Source organism: Eschrichtius robustus, chromosome X (assembly GCF_028021215.1).
Source record: "Eschrichtius robustus isolate mEscRob2 chromosome X, mEscRob2.pri, whole genome shotgun sequence".
In the NCBI taxonomy this organism is placed as follows: Eukaryota; Metazoa; Chordata; class Mammalia; order Artiodactyla; family Eschrichtiidae; genus Eschrichtius; species Eschrichtius robustus.
Window position 1 is genome coordinate 108,773,329 of NC_090845.1, and position 22,398 is coordinate 108,795,726.

The window sequence follows — 22,398 nt, forward strand, 5'->3', positions numbered from 1 at the left end:
GAGCCCGTGCTCCGCAACAGGAGAAGCCACCGCAATGAGAAGCCCGCACACCGCAACCAAGAGTAGCCCCTGCTCGCCACAACTAGAGAAAGCCCGCGCACAGCAGCGAAGACCCAACACAACCAAAAGTAAAAATAAATTAATTTAAAAAAAAAAAGAATAAGGACATTCTTCCACATTACCACAATTATCATAATCACAACTATTCCGAATATCATCTCGTACCCAATCTAAGGTATATCCTGACCCTTTGACTCTAGGTTTCTCTAAGCTTTATCTGTGAATCAATTTAGAGCACTTTGGCTCTTTACCAAAAGCCAACATAAGAAATAGCCATATAAAGAGACAGTGAGATAACTGAATTAAGATGACAGAGTGAAGCGTAAACACAGAACTTCTCTCCCCCAATCCCTAATGCAATGAACAAAGTACGTCTTCCTATTTGTTTGTTTTTATTAATGTCCCAAATTCACCACCAACCAAGCAAAAAAAGAGGAAATTATGCTATTAACTTCAAGGCGATGCACACACAAACACACATAAGATTCTGAACTACAGACAGTGTGGTATGGCGCCTGCCCTTAACCCAATCCCCAGAAGTATCGAGCAAGGAAGGTAAGTCAACAAAATCCTTTAGGCAATGTGGCCTGCAAGGTAAATAAGCAGCCTGAGGAAAAACCCTTGTGAGTAGAAGCCCAGCAGGATTCTGGCTGCTAAGGCTTGCTGTCTCTCAAAGGAACTGTGCTCGGATGGATGAGAGAATCAAACCCCAAGGGAGCTGGATACCCACTTGGCTGGGCATGCCTAGCATAGGATGGGTAACAGGATCTCAGAAGACAAAGCAGAGGTTCCCTAAATGAGGACTATACTCAGCCTCACTGAGCTTATTCACTCCCCTATTCCAGACTACAGAAAAGATTGAAAAGAGAACCCAATACTCAAACTGTAGCTTGAGGGGAGAAGGATCCGGTCATAAATAAGGTAGGAAGGGTGTGAGGATTCACTCACACTATATCAGAAAGAAGTTGTCCATATTAAGATGACAAGAAATGCTGTGGCTACTATGGAAACATAAATAGCCCAAAAAAAGCATATAAAAGACAAATGAATTTAGTCTGGAAGAAAGTAGAACACAGAGGACAGACACAGATTCTCCAAAAGTATCTGCATATTGTCATAGAAAAAAATATTATGAACTCAGTAAGACAAGAAAAGCTTGGATATGAGATACACAGAATGAGATGAAAAGAGAGACTGCAGAGATAAAATAAAACACCACTGATACAGATATAATTTAAAATGGCAAGGAATTTCAAGAATTGAAAAATTTAGACAACCAATCATTTCTTCAATTTTAGACACACTACATTTGTATAGGCAGTAGGGCATGGTGATTTTGAGCTTGGCCTCTGAAGCCAGACTGCCTGGATTGAACTCGCATATCTGTCCCATACTAGCTGTGTGACCTGGGACGAGTTACTTAACCTAGAGCACAAAAGGCTTGGTAAAGATTAAATGAGGTGATGCATGTAATGTTCTAAAATAGGGCCTGACACAGGTTAAGAGCTCAATATTAGTAATCACTATCAGAAACAACTTAATCCACTAACATCAGCTGGATGCAAAAAAGCACCAAGGAATTCATCTTTATGTGCGTAGGTGCTATCAAAAACATTTAAGTATGTCAGGTGAGCGTGTTAAAGCTGTGCTTTATAATTAAAGAAAATTTTAAAGATAGCAAAACGTGTGCATTCATATAGAAATATTCTACAGAGCCACCTCCCTCTTTTAAGCCTGAAATAAGGACCAAAATTGGTTAATATACTAGAACAACAGTTCTCAAAGTTTGCTCTTTGGATCAGCAGCACCTGGAAACATGTTAGAAATGCAAATTCTCGGGTCCCACCCAGACTTATTGAATCAGAAACTGAGGATGGAGCCCAACAATCTGTATTTTAAGAAGACCCCCAGGTGATCCTGATGCATGTAAAGTTTGAGATTCACTGTACTAGATAGTCCTATACTACATACCTCAAATTTCAGAAATACATAACCACATACACATACACACACACAATCAGAGACATAAATGATTTCAAATAACTATAGGCTGAAAAGACTATTCTGTTAAGTGATATCTAACATAAGCTATTTTTTTAAATATGCATAATTTAAATATACAAGCAACCTCAAGCTTATGAATGAGAGATTTGTTAAAGATTTGTTAATTGTAAATACATTATTTGGAACTAAGGTCATATTCCCCCTTTAGAAGCAATCTTATAAACTCGGGTTAAATTCGTAGCTAGGCAACATAAGCCTTTTAAACTTATAAACACATAATGATTTGTTATAGTGAAATGTTTTTAGGGTAAAAAAAATGAACCAAAATTCTAAGTCAGGTTATTGGAAAGATTCACTTTTCCTACCACAACCTTAGCAATGAGAGAAGACAGATTTCTTCCCACACTGGGATCAAAATAAACTTTTTCTGCTTCCCTTCTGCCCTTCTACCTCTGCAAAAATAGAGACTAGAGTTAGGGGCAGGCACCAGACACAACTGTGATAGAACAGAGATAAATGAGGGCTGCAATGAAGATGGCAGAGTGGAAGAGTAACAGCTTTAGCACCTGTGTATCTTGATAACAATATTGTATCTGTATATGCTTATACGTATGTCTGTATATGGGACTTCTACAAGTTTGATGTTTGGTCTCCTGCTTACAAGTTTATGATACTTGTAGCCAAAGAAAGAATTTCAGAACAAGAGATCTGAACATTAAGATTTTCAATGAAAAAGAATAGCATTAAAAAAAAAAAGAATACCATTAGTGGGTAAGAGTAAGATGAGAAAGAGGCTGTTTACATTGTCTCAAAGTATCGCCCCACAGGATACATATTAACAACAAAGGGAAAAAGAATAACTACACTGGAGAAACCTGGCAGCCATCACCTTAACCAAGTGATCGATGTTAACATCACCAGTAATGGGACAAATTGACTTCACATGCTTCCCAATATGATGCAATGGGAAAAACAAGTACTAGTTAACATGACATCCCTTTCAGACGATAAGGATCAAGATAATGAAACACTGTTATACTTCTTTTTTTATATGGATATATGCTATATAATAAATATTATGTATAGTAATGAACTACTTAGCAGATTTCTTCAGCATACCTTTACACAATATAAATTTGTTAACATTAAAAAAATTTATCTACCAGCTAAATATTTAAAGCCAAATCAAACATCTCAGGTCTCAAGTGATTAATACACAACAGTTGTTAAATTTTCTATATAGTTACTGTAGTCAAAAATTAAAATTAGGTGCAATCGCCAAACACTGGAGAAAACTGCATTTGTGCTTGTAACGATTTCTAGATTCTTTTGCTTACGTTGCTTTACAATTGAAAAGAAATTGTGTATTCTTTTCAGCTTTAAGACCTTGGTTAGGCAAAGATCTCTGAGAACACAAAGAGCAAACTATAAAAGAGAAGTGCTGTTAAATAGGAATCAATCAAAATTTTAAATTTTTGCTTTTCAAAAGACAGTAAACAAAATGACAAGGCAAATCAGACTGAGAATAAAAGACAACTGAATTTAAAATGGGCAAGAGATTTGAATAGACATTTCAACAAAGATGATTACAAATGGCAAATAAGGGCATGAAAAGATGCTCAACACTGATCATCAGGGAAATGTAAATTAAAAGCACAAAAGATAGCACTACACACCCATTAGAATGACTAAAATTTAAAAGACTGACAACACCAAGTGTTGATGAGGATGTAGAGCAAATGGAAGTCATATACATTGCTCCCAGGAATGCAAAATGGTACACACATGTTGGAAAAGTTTGACAAAAAGTTAAACATACACTTACCCATATGGCCCAGCAATCCCATTCCTGGGGAAACAAAAACATATGCACCCCCCAAAAAAAAGACTTGTAGAAGAATATCCACAGCAGCTTTATTTATAAGAGCCCCCAACTAGAAACAACCCAAATGCCCATCAACTGGTGAATGGCTAAACTCCGTTATATCTATATAATGAAATATTACGCAGCAATAAAGAACTACTGACATGTGCAACAACTGAAATGACTCTCAAAAGCATTAAGTGGAAGAAACCAGACAAAAAAAAGAGTACATTCTATACTATCCCATTTATGTGAAGTTCTAGAAAAAGCAAAACCACAGTGACAGAAAGCCTACCAGTGGTTGCCAGGAACCAGCAATGAAGGGAGGGAATTGATGGCAAAGGGGCAAGAGGGAACTTGCTGGGATGATGAAAATATCCTATATCATGATTGTGGTGGTGGACACACAACTGTATACATCTGTCAAAACTCATCAAATTGTACACTTAAAATTGGTGAGGTTTATTGTATGTAAATTATAACTCGAAGCTAATTTTAAAAAATAATAACAAGCCAAACATGGAAGCAACCTAAGTGTCCATCAACAGATGAATGGATAAAAAAGATGTGGTGTGTGTATGTGTATATATCTATATATATATATCTATATAGATATATATATGTGTGTGTGTATATATATCTATATCTAGATATATAGATATAGATATATATACACACACACACATACACACACAATGGAATATATCACTCAGCCATAAAAAAGAATGAAATAATGCCATTTGCAGCAACATGGATGGACCCAGAGATTACCATACTAAGCGAAGTAAGTCAGACAGAGAAAGACAACTATATGATATCACTTATATGTGGAATCTAAAAAGATGATAGAAATGAACTTATTTACAAAACAGAAACAGACTCACAGGCATAGAAAACAAACTTATAGTTACCAAAGGGGAAGGGGGAGGAGGGATAAATTGGGAGTATGGGATTAACAGATGCACACTACCATATATAAAATAGACAAACAATAAGGATTTACTGTATAGCACAGGGAACTATATTCAATATCTTGTAATAAACTATAATGGAAAAGAATCCAAAAAAAAGAATATATATATATACATATATATGTAGAGCCAAATCACTTTGCTATATACATCTGAAACTAACACAATATTGTAAATCAACTATACATCAGTAAAAAAAATAATAATAACATAAAGTTACCCTTGGGGTAGTGATTAGAAGGGCATATAAGGAAAACTCTGGGGTGCTAGTACTGTTCTATTTCTTGATCTAAATGGTGGACACATGGGTGTTTAGTTTGGAAAAATGTCACTGAGCTGTACAATTATGGTTTGTGTGCTTTCTGTATTATGTTTTATTTCAATAAAAAGTTTACTAAAAAAAATAAAAGAATGGATCCTGAACAGTCTGAGGTTGAAGGGACTTCACACAAATAATGGCAATGATTCAAAACTGCAGCCAAGAAAACAACTGAGCAGAAGAAAAGCAAGAGGAAAGAATGCTGAATTAACCACTATTTATAAGGGGATTCAAAAAGCAATCACATGTCCAAAGCATATTTTCCTATCTGGAGGACTTGACTAATAATCTGGCTGGATTTAAGTTTTTATATATAAATGGTTGGGACACAACTGACTTTCCCCAAACCTTACTCAACATAACCTTTTCTTAAGTTTACTTTCTTTTTATTTCTAGAGAATATACTCAGAACAGTTTCATTCCATAATTTAGTTTTCTGCTTGGAAGAAAAAAAATCTTACTAACCTCTTTCATAAATGACTTGCCTATCCGCACCACTTTTGCAAATAAAATGGGATCATGAGAAAGGTGAGGACCAAGGTAACAGAACATATTGAAGACGTCTCTCCTCAAATCTTCAAAGCTCTCTGCTTGTTTTGGTGCTCTCTTATTTTGCAAAGCATTAACAGGTGAGCCTTTAGCACCTTTAGGAACGCCAACTCTACAAAAAGAAGGAAAATGTATATATATATAACTATACAATACCCCATTTTAAGTTAACACAGTCATATTAATCAGTAAGTAAAACTTTTCTTGCTTATATTTGCTTTCTCTATTTCAACTGTGCCTAACTTCATTATACCAAATAATTTAACTGGTAGAAAAAGACAAAAACAATACTCATTTGAAAAAAAAAAAATCAGAGCTTAAGAGACTGTTTCAAATTAACTGCATAAGAAAAGGAAATCAGAGAAATGCAGATTCCAAGTAACATTTAACATACATCATATGAATTTGTTTTTAGTTAACTTTGGCCAATATCAGGAATCTGGATATGGGAATGGGGAACAAGGGATGGACCTCAGAGACACAAAGATGAAACAGAAAAATATGGATATAACAACACTGATTCAAGTTAATAAACATTTCTCAATCTGGCTTCCACTACCTAGACTGAATATGAGGTAGGTGGTGGTAGGGAAGGTGAGCAGCATAATGAAAGAGGGTGTGTCACACTAAAAAGGACAGCATGCCCAGAGTTCTCACCTGCTGAGCAGGTGTCCCGCTGTGGAGTCACAGGGGTCACTCTCTGAGAAGAAGCCTTCATGGTCCACAGCCCAGGTGGCACTGAAGGCAGCAGCCAGCAGCTATGCACGAGTCACAAGGCTGGGGCTTTTGAGGCAGGCTCTGATCTGTGGGGCTGAAGCCAGAGCTGCTGCCAGTACTGCTCCTAAGTATCCTGCAAGTAGGCTGAGGGCTAGCGGACTGGTCGACACAGTAACTAGGGATGATGAGAGAGGCTGCACTAGCAATTTCCAGGACAGCAGCCTATATGCCAGGAGAGATAAGGCAAGCAGAGAGGCAAAGTCCTCACTCAGAGCCACTCAACCCAGGATAGAGGAAAATTACACTAAGTAAAAACCTTAGGAATTCTCTGCCCCCCAAGAGAGGAGGAAAAGTCAAAAACAGAAGAATGGAGTTTGCACTCTCAACGGAGCAAACCCAACCTAGAAGTCTAACATACAGTTTTTAGACAACACTGCAGCACAAATTCTGCAACACCTGGTCTAGAAGATAGGACACAAGTCACTGATTAATACCTGCCAAACTGATATGCTCTGTGAATAGTTCTTATCTTCTGGTAAAACATACTAAAATATATGCTTGGTTTGAGGAGACAAGATAAATATGCAGAATTTTTTTTGTAGTCCTAAACTATTTCTACCTCAATTAGTAAAGCATACAGTAACATACCTTCGGTAGAGAGGCTCAATAGTTATATGAATAAGCTTGCAAATAGCAAGGGCTATTAGTTTATGTGAAGCTGCATAGTATGGAGGCATCTGATCCATAATGTTCTGTGCATGCTGCCAATCACCAATCTTTAACAAGGCTTCCAACAAACCAAGTTTTTGGTTGTCAGGTGGCTAAAAAGGAATAATTACAGCAAAGATACTCAGAATACAGACACCAATAAATCTTTATATATTTTTCATTTTAAAAATTAAGCCAAACAATACAACAATGTATGTCAACAGCTGCCATTCATGGGAACTGCAACAGTATTTTCCTGAAAGTACAATCAGGTTTTTTAGTGATTGGAAAAAACCAACAGGATCTGCTTTTTCATTTAGCAGCCAAAGCATGACAGTTTATAGACTTGGAATTAAATTAGGTCCTACTTAATGTTTTATTGTGCCACAGGGAACTAGAATTCATTAATCTTTGAGAATCCCTTTAGGACTTGAGACATTAATACACAGAACACAAATATAGTCAACACGTGTGTTACCTTATTTAGAATACACTCTGAAATTTATATAAGAAAAAACATTGCAGCCTCTTTTGGGAAGGTGCCAATCAGATTAAAAACAAAACCACCTTTGCAAATTAGTATTCCAAAAACCAGGTTTCACCACAATCAAAACTAAGAAATTATTCTTCCATTAAGTTGATTAACCATCACAAGTTAAATTTCGTAATTCTAAATCCAGAAGACAATGTTAATTTTATCAGAATAAACTATATACCTTCTCCACTTTCTCCTCTTCTTTTTCCTTTTCTTTCTCTCGTTCGTCAATTTTATCGGAAGACAGTACAACCATTGTAAGTTTTCTAACAATCTGCTTAGCTTCTACAATTTCTCGTTTGTGTTCATCCATAATGCAATTATCAGCTGGAAGAAGCTAAAAATGGTTCATTAAAATTTCATGAAACAGCTAGTACTATTTGCACATACAAAATGCAAACACTATCTACTCTCTATTGATAAAACTAAATAAGAAGTCTGGCCTATTTATGACCATAATTTCCCTTCTAAATAGGTCTCTCTCCATTATTTTCATATAACCTGACAGGATTAAGCACCTGAATTTTGTACACCTTTTAAACTCAGGTAGCAATTCAAAGCTTCATCTCTTCTGTCTGTCAGAGGTCCTAAATTAATATAATACTACAACAGTGATGCTTACCATTGAATTTATTAGTTTACCCAAGAAAATGTGTACCTGTTCCATTAAAAATATCACAGATTTCCCCTTTAAAGGCCAAACTCCAAATTAAATAAAGTGCTACATACGGATCCAATTTGGGAGAGGTAAACTACTGATTGACATAAAGGGGCAAAGTTGATTCCTCTAAATGAAAAATCTCTTGGGACTGACATATATACACTAATATGTATAAAATAGATAATAAGAACCTGCAGAAAAGAAAAAGATTATATTTATGGGTATAGCTCTCAGAGCAGCCCTGATAATTTATATGGGTTTCCTTTATTATTGCTTGCTTCTGTTGTCATGCTTAGAAAATACACACATTTTCTTCTAGTTATAAAAAAAAAAACTCTACAAACTCCATTAAATTTCCATGGGATCTAGAAATAAACTTTCCATATCTATAAAAAAAAAAGTAAAAAAATAAATGAAAAATCTCAAGTCGAAAAATTATGAACAGCTTGACATCTCACTTTTCATTTTCTAGATACCTATTTGACTTAAGTCACAAACTAGTTTCTAGTTTATTACAAAAGAAAAGGTAATATGTGGATAGTTGACCCTCCATTATGAACAAAGGATCAAGTATCTCAAGTTCAGCCATCTTGTATGAGTGGAAGATGGCTAATGTGGACATTTCATAAAATAACCTAGACACTAACCAACAAACTATTACTTAGTAGCTTTTGCTAGGCACTATGGTGAGCTATAAAAGAAGCATTCCTGTCCCTAGAAATGCATAATCTATTTCAGTAGCTAAGTCTAATGCAAAGTAAACAATCAGTAAATAATAAAAGGAGACAGTGAAATTATTAAGCTACATACTACAGACTTTATCCCATTAATCAAAAAAGGGGAGTGGGAGAAAATGCATTATGGACTGGTACAAGGAGGTAAATGAGACTTTTTCTCATTCTTTATTCTCTCCACTGGCAATCAAACCCATTTTTATTGCTTTACTTATATATCTATCACATATCTACCACAGGTCCTCATCTTTTACCTAGTCTACTGCAATTGCCTCTAAAATCTCCCATTACAATGGGTTAAATCTAAGTTTTTAGTTATAGTTCTCTCAATTTCTAGTCTTCTGTATTTTGAGAATATGTTATTAGGTGTATATAAAGTTACAATGATTATATCTTCCCAGTAAACAGAACTTTATTATTATAAAGTGACTATCTCTATTTTATCTGACAATAATAATTTCCCTAGTATATTTTTCCCACCATTTTACTTTCAACCTTTCTTTGTCCTTAGGTTTTAGATGTCTCATGTAAACAATAAACTGGTTTTTAATCCCATGTGAAAATCTCTGGCACCTTAAAAGGAACACTTAGTCTGCTTATATTTAAAGTTAAACTGCAAAATATCAGTTAATAAATCTATCATCATTTTTGTACTTTCCATTTGTCCTGCCAGTCTACACTTGCCTATAAACTCATACCTACGTCTTCAGATTCTCCTTTTTCTGACCAATTTTCCATGTTCTCAGTTTGTACATCCCTTCTCTACTCTAAATCTTGAATGGCTCTCTACTATCAACAAGAAAAAAAATCCAAACTCCTTACCATGGCACTTAACAGCCCTTCACAGTTCGGCCCCCAACCTAATTCTTTCTCCCTCCTCATTTCCCCTACATACCACCCTAGGCTCCAACCACTCTGAGCTTCCTGCTGTTCCCCTAAGGTGCTGGTGAAGCCTTTTCAAACCTCCTGCCTTTATATTAGGTTAATTCTACCTACAAAGCTTCCCACCTTTTAAGCCTGGCCAACACCTACTCATCTATCAAGTTCCCAGTTCAACATCAGTAGTTTGGAAAAGCCTTCCAAAATCCCCCCAAGACAGAGATGGTCACTATCTATTCTGGGCCCTCACAGCACTTTGTGAATACTTCCAATAAAGTACTTATTGTATAATGCAAAATGTTTTCTCCCTTGCTAGACTATGACTGCTTCCAAGGTAGTGATCAAGTTTCATTCAACTCTGTAACCACAATATGCAATGACAGGCAAGAAAGTGATTTCAAAGGCGGTGAAGATGATGTCAGCTTTGGACAGTTCATAGATATCCTAATGCACAACTTAATAAAACAGGAATTTCTATGCTACAAACCTAGTGTTTTCAAACTGACAGGCTAAGCTGTTGCTAGAGATCATAAATCATAATCACATACACACTCCTCTAAATCCTAGATCCAGCAATAAAAGCACAATACCAGTCATTTATTATCTAGTAAAAACACAAAAGAAGCCATTTTTTTAAAAGTATACGAAAAGTTCCCCATTCATACTGAATGCCTAAAATTAACATTCGGGTGAGAAGGAAGAACTATGTAGGTAATCTCATATTTCCCCTAATTTGTGTATAATACAGAAGTCTAAAACCACATTGATTAGAACTTGGCCTCGCTCTCCATGAGATATGCCTTGACGACAATTAAGAACTTTAACTTCATAGCCAACCTTGAATTCTGTAACGGTGACAAAAGGTATTTCATTTCCATGGTTCCAATGAACTAAATTCATTCGCTTTATAAAGTAAACACAAAGCAGTAATGCAATAGGGCTTCAAAAATTAAGACTTGAGAGCCTAGAACCAATCCTGGAGTGCTATATATATGGCTGCCTACTCATCTTCCCCACCCCTGGGATGAACAACCAAATATTCTTAGCAGCCCACTGGACTTACATGTACATAAAGATCATCTAAATCAATAAGATTAAACTGTAGAAGTACTGCTGCAACTCTGTACAAAGATGAAGGAGTCTCTCCATTTGGTTCCTTGAAAAACAAAAGAAAAGTTTCTATTTAGTGCCTAAAGTACAACTAAAATCATATCCATTTATCTACCAATAATTAAGAACAATTAGATCAAATAACTCTAGGTCAACAATAAGCTTCATTGCTCTTCCTGATCATAAATAACATCCAAATTCAGGACAAAGATAATTATGTGAATGTCCCTTTTCACACTGGCACATCTGATGAACACAAGGAAAGCAGTTTCAAAAATGGACACATTTTACAATACATGCTGATATTTGAATAAAATCTGAAACTTGAACAGAATGAGATTTTATACTGCATAATATGTAGTTTGGGTTTCTGTTTATATGTGTGTTTTCTTAACTTGGTTTTTCAAGTACTTCTCAGTGGAGATGCAGATAGACAAGACTGACAAATTTGGAAGTACGGAACCATCTGTGTCTGCTTTATACTTTTCTTCCTATTCTTTTATTCCTTGGGGTTTATGCTAAGTATATCTGCTTGTCAGCTGATTTCCCCTTCAAAACAGGTGTCTATACTTAATACACATGAATAATTCAACATTTTAAACAAGGAACGGCCAATTCCAGGTCAGCCCTATGGACCCTACAGAGAAACAGAAGGATCTCTGAATGCTATCAAGAAGACTTTTCCCTAATTTTTAAACTGCTTGGGGTCAGATGAATAGAAGAATGACGTGAGGACAACTAGCAATTACTAAATGGCAAAATGCAAATAAAAAGCAAACAGTGACAATACATTATGTTCTGCTTCTACTCAACACTGAAAATGAGATCTTTGTAAGTAAGCCCCCCCCACAATTGTGATAGGTGTTATGTACATAATATATGAAGCTAACGAAACTAATAGATATCATATAAAAAAGGCATGGTTTCACTGTAATTTTTAAGGCAGATAAGTCTTCAACTTAGCAATAGTTTGATTCTAAATGCTTTTTAAATGGTTATTTAGTATCAAAACATTTTCCCATTAAAAACAAATGGTGGTCACACTTTCGGAGCAAACCCACAAAAGCTCACTACCTGACTTGAATCCACCAGGAATATTCTCATTTTTCCCATTATCTCTGTTTAAATGAGTCACAAGAAGCCCCCGACTCTCAGGACAAATGTCAACTCCCGTAAACTGATCTTCATATTGCTCTGCACAATCCCTGTTCTGTCCTATCCTACCTATCCATAGCATTCTTAAAAAACTTCCATGGAATCCTCTGGAATTCATGATCCATCCTCAGCAAAACCCCCTGTATCCTGAACCTCTCCTCTAAATACATCCTCTAAACCTCTCCTCCCCCCTTCACCTTGACACTTGAACAAAGACTAGACTCACTAGGAACACCACTCCCACTGTAACCCAGTCAAGTGGTGGCTATTTTCCCCAGACCCCTCACACTACTAGGCCTGGAGATGGGGTATGAATCATCTTTGCTTTTTATAGTTGTTTTCAGACTATTCTCCCTCCATGCTCCCTAAAGCCCACCCAGCTCTGAATTTCCTATCACTCACTATCCCTCACTATTGCTGGGATCTAGTTTCACCTGTGATCTAGTTTCATTCTGCTGTGGTCAAAGAAGATATTTTGTATGATTTCAATGTTACAAATGTATTGAGACTTGTTTTGTGGTCTAATATAAGGTCTATCCTGGAGAATGTTCCCTGTGTACTCAGGAAGAATGTGTAATCTATTGTTGTTGGGTGGAGTGTTCTATATATGTCTGTCAAGTCTAACCGGTTTACAGTGTTGTTCAAGTCCTCTATTTCCTTACTGATCTTCTGTCTAGTTGTTCTATCCATTAATGAGAGTGAGGTATGGAAATATCCAACAGTTATTGTAGAACTGTCTATTTCTCCTTTCAATTCTGTTAATCTTTGCTTCATATATTTTAAGGCTCTGTTTGGTGCATATACATTTATTAACTGTTGTGTGTTACATTCTTGATAGGTTGACCCTTTTATCAATATATAATGCCTTTTGTTATCTATTATAAAAAATTTTGTCTTAAAGTCTATATAGCCACCCCAGCTCTCCCCTGGATACTATTTGCATGGGGTATCTATTTCCATACTTTCACTTTCAACATATTTATATCTTTGGATCTTAAAGTAAGTCTCTTATAGATAACATATAGTTGAATCATGCTTTTTTTTCCCTCTCATTTCAATGAATTTTAACAGTACAGAAAAGTCGCGTGACCTTGGTGGGTCTGGATCGTGCTTTTTTATACATTCTGCCAAACTCTGCTTTTTAATTACGAAGTTTTACCCATTTACATTTAAATAATTAGCGACAAAGAAGGACTTCCACCATTTTGTTATTTGTTTTCTATATGTCTTATATTATTTTTTGTTTCTCATTTCCTCCATTACTGTCTTTTTTGTGTGTTTGATTTTTTTTGTAGTGTGCTATTTTGATTCCCTTCTCCTTTCCTCTTCTATTTATTTTTTAAAGTATTTTCTTAGTGGTTATCTTGAGTCTTACAATTAACATTTTAAACTTATAATAACCTATTTTGAATTAATATCAATTTAGCTTCATTTTTTTTTTTTTGGCCATATAGCATGGCATGTGGGATCTGAGTTCCCTGACCAAGGATCGAACTCGCGTCCCTGGCACTGGAAGCACAGCGTCTTAACTACTGGACCACCAGGGAAGTCCCAACTTAGCTTCAATATTATACAAAAACTCTGCACCTATAAATCTCTATCCCTCCCCCTTTTATACTGTTATACATTGTGTGCCAATTAGATTTATAATTGTTGTTTTATTCCTTTGCCTTTTAAATCATATAAGTAAAAAGGAGGAGCTACAAACCAAAAAATACAGTAATACTGGCTTTTATATTTACCTATGTAGTTACCTTTACCGGTGTTCTTTATTTCTTCATGTGACTTCTAGTTACTGTTTAGTGTCCTTTCATTTCAGCCCAAAGGACTCCCTTTAGCATTTCTTGTAGGGCAGGTCTACCAGCAACGAACTCCCCCAGCTTTTGTTTACCTTGGAATATCATAATCTCTCAGTTTTGAGGGATAGTTTTGTTGGATATAGAATTCTTGGTTTCATTCTTTCAGCATTTTATATATGCCATCCCACTGCCTTCTGAAGAGAAATCAGCTGTCAATCTCATTGAGGATCTCTTGTATGCAATGGGTCACATCTGTTTTGCTGCTTTCAAGATTCTCTTTGTCTTTCAACAATTTGACTATAATGTGTCTCAGTGTGGATCTCTCTGAGTTTATCCCTCTTGGTGTTCCTAGAGTTTCTTAGATGTGTAGATTTATATTTTTCATCAAATTTGGGAAGGTTTCGACCATTATTTTCTCAAATACACTTTCTGTCCTTTTCTCTCTCTCCTCTGCCTCTGGGACTCCATAAAGTACATATTGGTACACGTGTATTTTTTTTTTTTTGGCTGCCTGCATGGCTTGCAGGATCTCAGTTCCCCAATCAGGGATTGAACCCAGGACCACGGCAGTGAAAGCGCCAAGTCCTAACCACTGGACCGCCAGGGAACTCCCCACATATTGGTACACTTGATGGTGTCCTATAGGTCTCTGTTCATTTTTCTTCATTCTTTTCTGTTTCTGCTCCTTTCAACCTCAATTAACTTATCAAGTTGTCTACTTGTTTCTTCAGCCTTCTCAAATCTGCTGTTGTACCCATCTAGCGAATTTTCATTTCAGTTATCACACTTTTTGGCTCCAGAATTTGTTTGGTTCCTTTTTTTTTATAATTTCTGTATTTTTTATTGATATTCTCTGTCTGGTGAGACAGTGCTTTCCTGGTTTTCTTTAGTTCTTTCCCCATGGTTTCCTATAGATAATAAGCATATTTAGGACTGTTGATTTAAATTATTTATCTAGGATGTCCATTGCCTGGGCTTCCTCAGGGATAGTTTCTATTAATTTCCTTTTTCTTATGAATGACCCTTACTTTGTTTCTTTGCATAACTCATTATTTCTTGCAGAAAACTGAACATTTTGAATACTGAATACTGTGTGGCAACTCTGAAAATCAGATTCTGCCCCCTCTATGGGATTTGTTGATGCTGCTTACTGTGGTTTATTGTTGTTTGTTTAGTGACTTCTCTAAACTCATTTTGTAAAGTCTATACTATTATTGTGTGTGGCCACTGAAATCTGTTTCTTTTTAGCTTAGTGGTCAGCTAGTGTTTTGCATTTCTTAAAGGCCTGAAGAGAAAAAAGAAAAAAATACTCTTCCAGTCTTTGCACATTGGCTCTATGTTAGGGCACTCCTCAACACTTAGCCGGGCCATTTACAATTCTGCCTTAGTCTTCACTTCCTGCTTGTGTAGAGCCTAAAGGCCAGCCAGAGGAAAAAGCTTAGGGTCTTCTCAGCCCTTTTCTGGGCATGTGCTTGGCCTTTTTTTTTTCTGATTCCGTGGTACATACAGGAATTTTTCTAAAGCCCTTATTCCCCTGTGTATCTCCTTATCCAACTTCTTCCTTCCCAGGCTTTCAGTCTCTCTATTGCTTGTCTGACTGTTGTCTCTTACTCCAGACTGCTAAAGCCAATAGTTGTGTCTTCAAATGTTTTTGGCAAAAGCCACCCCAGCCCTAGGGATGCTCCCAATCAGGCGAAAGAAAGACAGGCCCTTGCACCAGTCCTTCAGGTAGCAGCCAGACAGGCTGAATTCTTTGAAAACAATTCTTTATATCCTCTGGCATTAGCAATCTGCACTAGGAGTGCAGACTTCTATCTTCACAGCCACCATCAATCTGGGTGTGAGGGATAGTAGGCAGGCAACTTAAAATATCACAGTGCTCTCTTACCCCAAACAGCAGCTTCTTTCTTCACCAAACCTTTCCTTAGTTGTTTTAAGTTTTTACTAAATTCCAGAGTTCTGTAAAAGTCGATTCAGTTTTTTTGCCAGTTCACTAGTTGTTTTCATGAAGGGACAGAGCTCTGGAGTTCTCTACTCTGCCACTTTTAGTTATGTCCTATTGTTGTCATCTGTGGACTCCTGGGTCACTGCCCTTCACTTAGCAATGAATGATCTTAGCTTCTGATTCACTGTCACTTTCTCCAACTCTATTCCTTTCTTAATTTTTGGAGATTTTCAAATACACGTTAGTGATTCTTCCATCATCTTGGTCTCTCAGTTCCTTGAATTCCACTCTTCCAAAGATCTCCTGTACCCTATGTCAGCCATTCACTCCATATCCTGAACTTTAATATTACCAATAGCTACAACTCCTCAAAGTGCTAATTTCACACATCCACCCTTAAGTGGGTCCTTAATACTGCTGGCCAATCATACTCTATTTCTCTTGTCCATTCACTCTCCCACTCTCTTACACAACTATTTCCTACTTTCTCTCCTAAGCTCCAATACCTCCTTTCTCATCCTCTCTCCGTTGATGACCCTGCTTTCTATTTCAGCACGAAAACTGGAGCAATCAATAGGACTTCTATAAATTCTCACCATCAGATCTACCCACCTACCAACAACTGTACCCACATATGCTGCCTTTCCACCTGTTATTACAGATGAATTCTCTATGCTCCTATTTAAACTCCATCCATCACTTATGCCATAAACTGCATTCTCTCTATCCTACTCAAGAACACTGATCCAATAATTCTCTCCTCTTTCTCCTACATCACCAGTTTTCCTTTCCATTCAATCATTCCCGTCAGCATATAAATGTATTCTCTCTCCCATCTTCAAAAAAAAAATCTCGAGTTCACTTCCTCTACCAGCTATCACCCCATCTGTCTGTGCCTCTTTGTAGCAACTCTTTTACAGAGTTGTCTGTTCTCATCGTCTCCAATACCACTCTCCCCGTTCTCTCTTAACACCACCCAAACTCTACAAATATGGCTAGTTCTGACCTCCCTGCTGATAAATCCAATGACCATTTTTTAGTCCTCATCTTAAATGACCTATCAGAGATATTTAACAGAATTGATCATTCCTTCTTCCATTTAGCTTCCAAGATGCTATATTCTTTTTGTTTTCCTCTTTCCTTATATGTATGTGTTCCTTCTATACCTCCTTTGCTGGTTCCTCCTCTTCTCCCAGGCCCTTTAACATCAGAGTGCCCCAAGGCTCAGCCCTTGGTTCTCTTATGTCTCTATATCCAACTTGATGATTTCATCCAGTATCACAACTTTAAATATCATCTATGTGCTTTTGGCACCCACATTTCTATTTCTAGCCCAGTCCTTTCTCTAGAACACCAGATCCAAATATCCAGTTATTGGGACTTCCCTGGTGGCACAGTGGTTAAGAATCTGCCTGCAATGCAGGGGACACGGGTTCGAGCCCTGGTCCGGGAAGATCCCACATGCCGCGGAGCAACTAAGCCTGTGCACCACAACTACTGAGCCTGTGCTCTAGAGCCCGCGAGCCACAACTACTGAAGCCCGCGTGCCTAGAGTCCATGCTCCGCAACAAGAGAAGCCACCGTAATGAGAAGCCCACGCACCGCAGTGAAGAGTAGCCCCCGCTCACCGCAACTAGAGAAAGCCAGCACGCAGCAACGAAGACCCAATGCAGCCAAAACTAAAATAAACAAATAAATAAGTTTATAAAAAAAAAAAAACAAATATCCAGTTATTTACTCAACATCTCCTTGGATATCTAAATCTTTAACAGGTATCTCAAACTTAACATGCCCAAAACTGAATTCCTGATTCCTACCCACAACACTCTACCTGGCACATAAGAGGTACTCAGTCAATATTTCTTAAATGAATAAATTTTGGGTTATAACGGTGCCTGACCATGGTACTATTACTACTATTACTGTGTTTTGAATCCAGAAATCAAGGGTGAGAGTCATCATCTCCTTCCTCTTTCCTGTGGCAAGACAACTCCAGCCAAGTTTGTCTTTCAATACCCTCATACTTTCTAGTACTCCTTTCTTCCTGCCCTTTGTGCTGACCTTCATGCTGTCCCTAAACCCTCTATTGTAGCAATCCCTGTTAGGAGAATCAAACAGACGTACCAGCCCAATTTTCCAAATTGGTCATGTGCCCTAAAACTGTTTACATCCGTACCACCCTTCCAAGTCAAAACATCCAGTATAGCTGACCCCAGGTTGAAACCAGAATTAAAATCACTCTCACTGACTTCATAGCAGAAATAATTACCTTTGCCTAGAAGTCCTAAGCATTAAGGAAAAAAATTAAAAGAAGCCTGTTAATCCAAATAATTTCCAACTGGTGAAAACATGGGTTATGGTCAGTGGGAGTAAACATTTTCAGGTAGTGATGGGGAGGGGGGAGGGGGGAGTGGAGTTAGGCAAGGGACCAATACACAGGGTGAGCATACACGCCTAGGAGCCAATTCCCCAGGTTACATGCCCTAAGCAGTTTTTTATTTTCATGGCTTTTCCTACTTTACCTCCCAAGACCACAAATTATCTAAAATCCCTGACATTTCTTCCCCTGCCCGCAGTGGTCCTTAAGACCGCAGATTCTCAAAACAAGATAGCTCAGGCAATAGAAATAAGGGAATGGTGCTATACAGAGCAATACAAGGGTTACTCTTTCCAATAATAGGTCATTTCTAAATCAAATGTTTCTTGGTTGGGTATTTCTCATTTAAGACAAAGGCCCCATGATCTACTAAAAAAACGATCATCCTAACATTGGTCAACCCCCATGGGTATTTTAATTCAGCTCAAAAAGTGTTACCATTATGAGGAATATTTTCATATAAAAATTTTTAATTCTGAAACTCACATTCAACAATACTTGATATGAAGCAGTAGGTCATCCATATTCACTGCAATATGCTCTGAAACCCTCAGTCTCCAAAGCCCTAACCTATATTCTAATTAATCATGCCCAAGTTAAATTTCAGCTACCCTGTCACTTCAGCAGTTGGCTTCATGTTCTCAAACCCAAAGCAATCAAGGTGCCTCTTAAAATGTGATGAAACACTTGAACTTCTCTTTCTCTGTACTAAGAGTGGACTCCCTGGCTACTGGTAGGAATAGGAACGTCTGCCATCACTAATTTTTGAACAAAGGTGAAATGCTCTTGCCCCAAAACCTTGCCATTCATCTTGTTTGGTATCAGAAAGCTATATGCTTTTAGTTCTGATCTAATTTCTCTTCTGGAGCATTCCAGAGAAATGGAAAACTGAAGATAAGCAAAGGCAGTAGGTGGTATATATTTGAGAATCCTAAAAGAAAACTGTCTTACTATGCTGAACTTGAGCTCCAGAGGACAGGAATAGACACTCTTTACCAGAGTATCCTCAGTGCTTAGCAAAGCAACAACATACCCTAAAAACTCAATAAATGAGTATTTCTTGACTAGTTGAATATCCCAGGCAGGCAGACAAATTAGGAAAGCTATACCAAAAAGGCAACAGAGGCCTTATTACGTTAAAATCCTCCATGCTATCCAGAGAGTTATCTTCCTAAAACATAGATCACTCATTTGTAGTAATTAGTGAACATTTACTATAGGCTAAGCAATAAATTAATCCAGAGAAATTAGTAAAATATAGACCATCCTAAATGACTAACAACCTAGCAAAGGAGACAGACATGGTTTATTCTAATATAACCTGATAAGTGCTAGAAGCCTGTGTCAAGTTTTATGAGAACAGAGTTTAAGAAGTGACTAATTATGCATGGGTGAAGTGCCCACCAAAACTTTATAGCGCAAGTAGCACTTGATCTTAAAGAATAAATAAGAGTTTACAAGATGAAGAAAAGATAGGCGAGAGGGGGTGGGTAAGAACAGTTTTCTAGTTATAAAGAACTGTATGTAAACAGAGGTCCAAACATAGCAATGCCCCTACCTAAGTTCAGGAAATGGCTAGTAATTGAATATGACTAGAATATGAGGTTTGAGGGAAAAAATCATTAAAGATGAGGCTAGAAAGAAAGAATGGGGCTAGATGGTGAAGAGCCTTTTCTGCCACATTTAGAAGTCTGAATTTCATCCTGCAGGCAAAGGTTTTTAAGCAGTGGGTCAATTAGATCTCTTTCAGAATGTAACAGTAGTAATAATATGAAAGGTGGATTGAAAGAGAAAAAATCAGAGGCATAGATCTGCAAGATAACTACTGTAGTGGTTTAAGTGAAAAATGATGTAAGATATGCCTCAAGAATTTATTCACATCCATAAAAAATTCCAATGGTAACTACCTGTACAATAAAATTCTAACTCAACACAGTGTTCAAGGCCCTTGACAATCTAAAGTTGTGCCAACCTTTCCAACTTCACTTCCTGTCCCTTCTTTTCCCCACATCTTACTATCCAGCCACATGAGACTATGTACCATTTCTTCAATATGTTACGTACATTCACACTGCCACGTCTTCACTGACACACTATTTGTTACTTCTGCACAGACAACTCTCAACAAACACCTACTCATCCTTCAAGGACCAGGTTTAAAAAAGGTTCTATCTGTGAAGTCTTCCCTGACTCCACCTCTCTCAAGGCAAAAATGTATTATGCTTTCTTCTAGGCTTTCACATCACATCATTCATACCACTAATGTAGTTTTTTCTATCCCCTCTGCTAGAATGGCTGAGCTGAAACCAGTCATTAAGAAATAAAATTCAAATTAAATTTTACATATAAAATCACAAAATTAACATACATACACACATAAACACACACACACACACACACACACACACACACACACATTTTTCTTTACCTGGTAAAACTTGAATTTGAACCCAAGAATATGACACAGTGTTTGCGGTTCACACATACTCATGTAAGATTCTAATAAAGATATAAAGAAGTCATCGTGTTCTGGCCTGCATTCAAACACTTCTAAAATGACATCCAGAACTCTATTGGGATCCAGATTAAAGCATCCTGCAACAGATGAGATATACACAAATTCAGAAGTGATTATACATAATTTCTAGAAAAGTCATTAACCTTCAGGGACAACATACATAAAATAAAAATGTTTTTAAAAACAACTTCTTTTACAAGTTTGCTTCCCCTGCCCCAGAGGGAAATCTTCATAATTTTCAAGGTCATCACGGCTACTCCCCACATGTTACAGATGAGAAATATGACTTGCCCAGGATTGCAAAGCGGGTTAATGACAGGGCTTAGGCTGGAGCCCAGGACCTGTGACACTAAGTCAAGTGAAATTTCTTCTATGCCACATCATCTCATCAGTTCTTGATTACTCACGGCTAGTGAAAGAGATTCACATTTTTAATTCTTAGCAAAATATGAAAATCAAACAATACATCTTAGAAGTTAGGCAACTAAAGGTTTTTTTATGTTTTATGCAGAAGTGTTTGGAATGTTGACAAATGAGTTAAAAGTCCAGGTTCATGAAAGTAGAGCATGATTTTTATAATCATTTTTTAGTTTATCTTACATATACAACAAAACTACAAAATGTAATTGTACATTCATAGTTTTGGGCAGCACTCTAAAGGAAAACAGGTATACTGCTAATACTAAAGAGATGAGAATACAAGGAGTTGGGGACAAAACACAAGCAAACAGAGAAGGAAGAAAACAATCTACGTATAGCAGGAAAGGGAAGGGAAAGAAGCACTTAATAGGTACCGATGGCTACTTATCCTTGCTAATCTCCTAGGGTAAGCTAAAAAGGGCCAATAGACATGAATTTAATAAACATTCCTATCAGCCACCCTACTCTTAATACATTATTACCTCTATTTGCATTCAGCTTCAGCTGTTACCATAATTATATTATAGCACAGTCACATCATATGTGCATTTAATTTGAGACTGCAACCATTTACACATAGCAAAATAAACAAGAGAGAATTTAAATGATATAGTCAATTCCACCCACCATTCCTCTCAATATAATGTATGCTTATGACCCAGAGTGAGCATATCAATCGGCTGTTCCCTCAGTTTATATCAGTTCCCTCATGCCTTGTGCATCAAGCTGAATGGAATTCTAGTATTTTTAATTACGTATTTTTCATTAGGCATAGTCCCTAAATGCAAGCTAACCACTTCATCTGGGGCAAGCAAATAAACACTGATTTCTTCTAACGCTGGAGGAAAAAGAACAACTGTGTTAACTTAGGGAGAGATGTTAGGTCTAAACACTATACCTTATGGATGACTTAGAGGATTTTTCAAAGAAAATTCTTATATGTCCTATTAATGATTTCCAGAGTTACTTCTATTATCTCCGCACTTAAGTATATTAAATGCTATAAAACTAATGTCTAATTTGCAGTATCTTAGCAATCACTTAGAAAACCAAACTCTCCAAATACAAGAAGT

At 36.9% G+C, this 22,398-nt stretch overlaps 1 protein-coding gene across 5 annotated transcripts in view; it reads right to left on the reverse strand.

The window, feature by feature from the left end:
- The window catches only part of THOC2 (THO complex subunit 2), a 105,398-nt gene that overhangs the window by 48,923 nt on the left and 34,077 nt on the right, over positions 1 to 22,398 (reverse strand). For all 5 annotated transcript variants that reach the window (XM_068532461.1, XM_068532459.1, XM_068532458.1 and 2 more), the window contains exons 8-12: positions 20,816 to 20,982; positions 11,065 to 11,157; positions 7,909 to 8,064; positions 7,133 to 7,305; positions 5,684 to 5,879 (exon numbers count right to left, since the gene is read on the reverse strand). In XM_068532461.1, the coding sequence (XP_068388562.1) occupies positions 5,684 to 5,879; positions 7,133 to 7,305; positions 7,909 to 8,064; positions 11,065 to 11,157; positions 20,816 to 20,982 (785 nt within the window). The remainder of the gene's footprint in view (positions 1 to 5,683; positions 5,880 to 7,132; positions 7,306 to 7,908; positions 8,065 to 11,064; positions 11,158 to 20,815; positions 20,983 to 22,398) is intronic.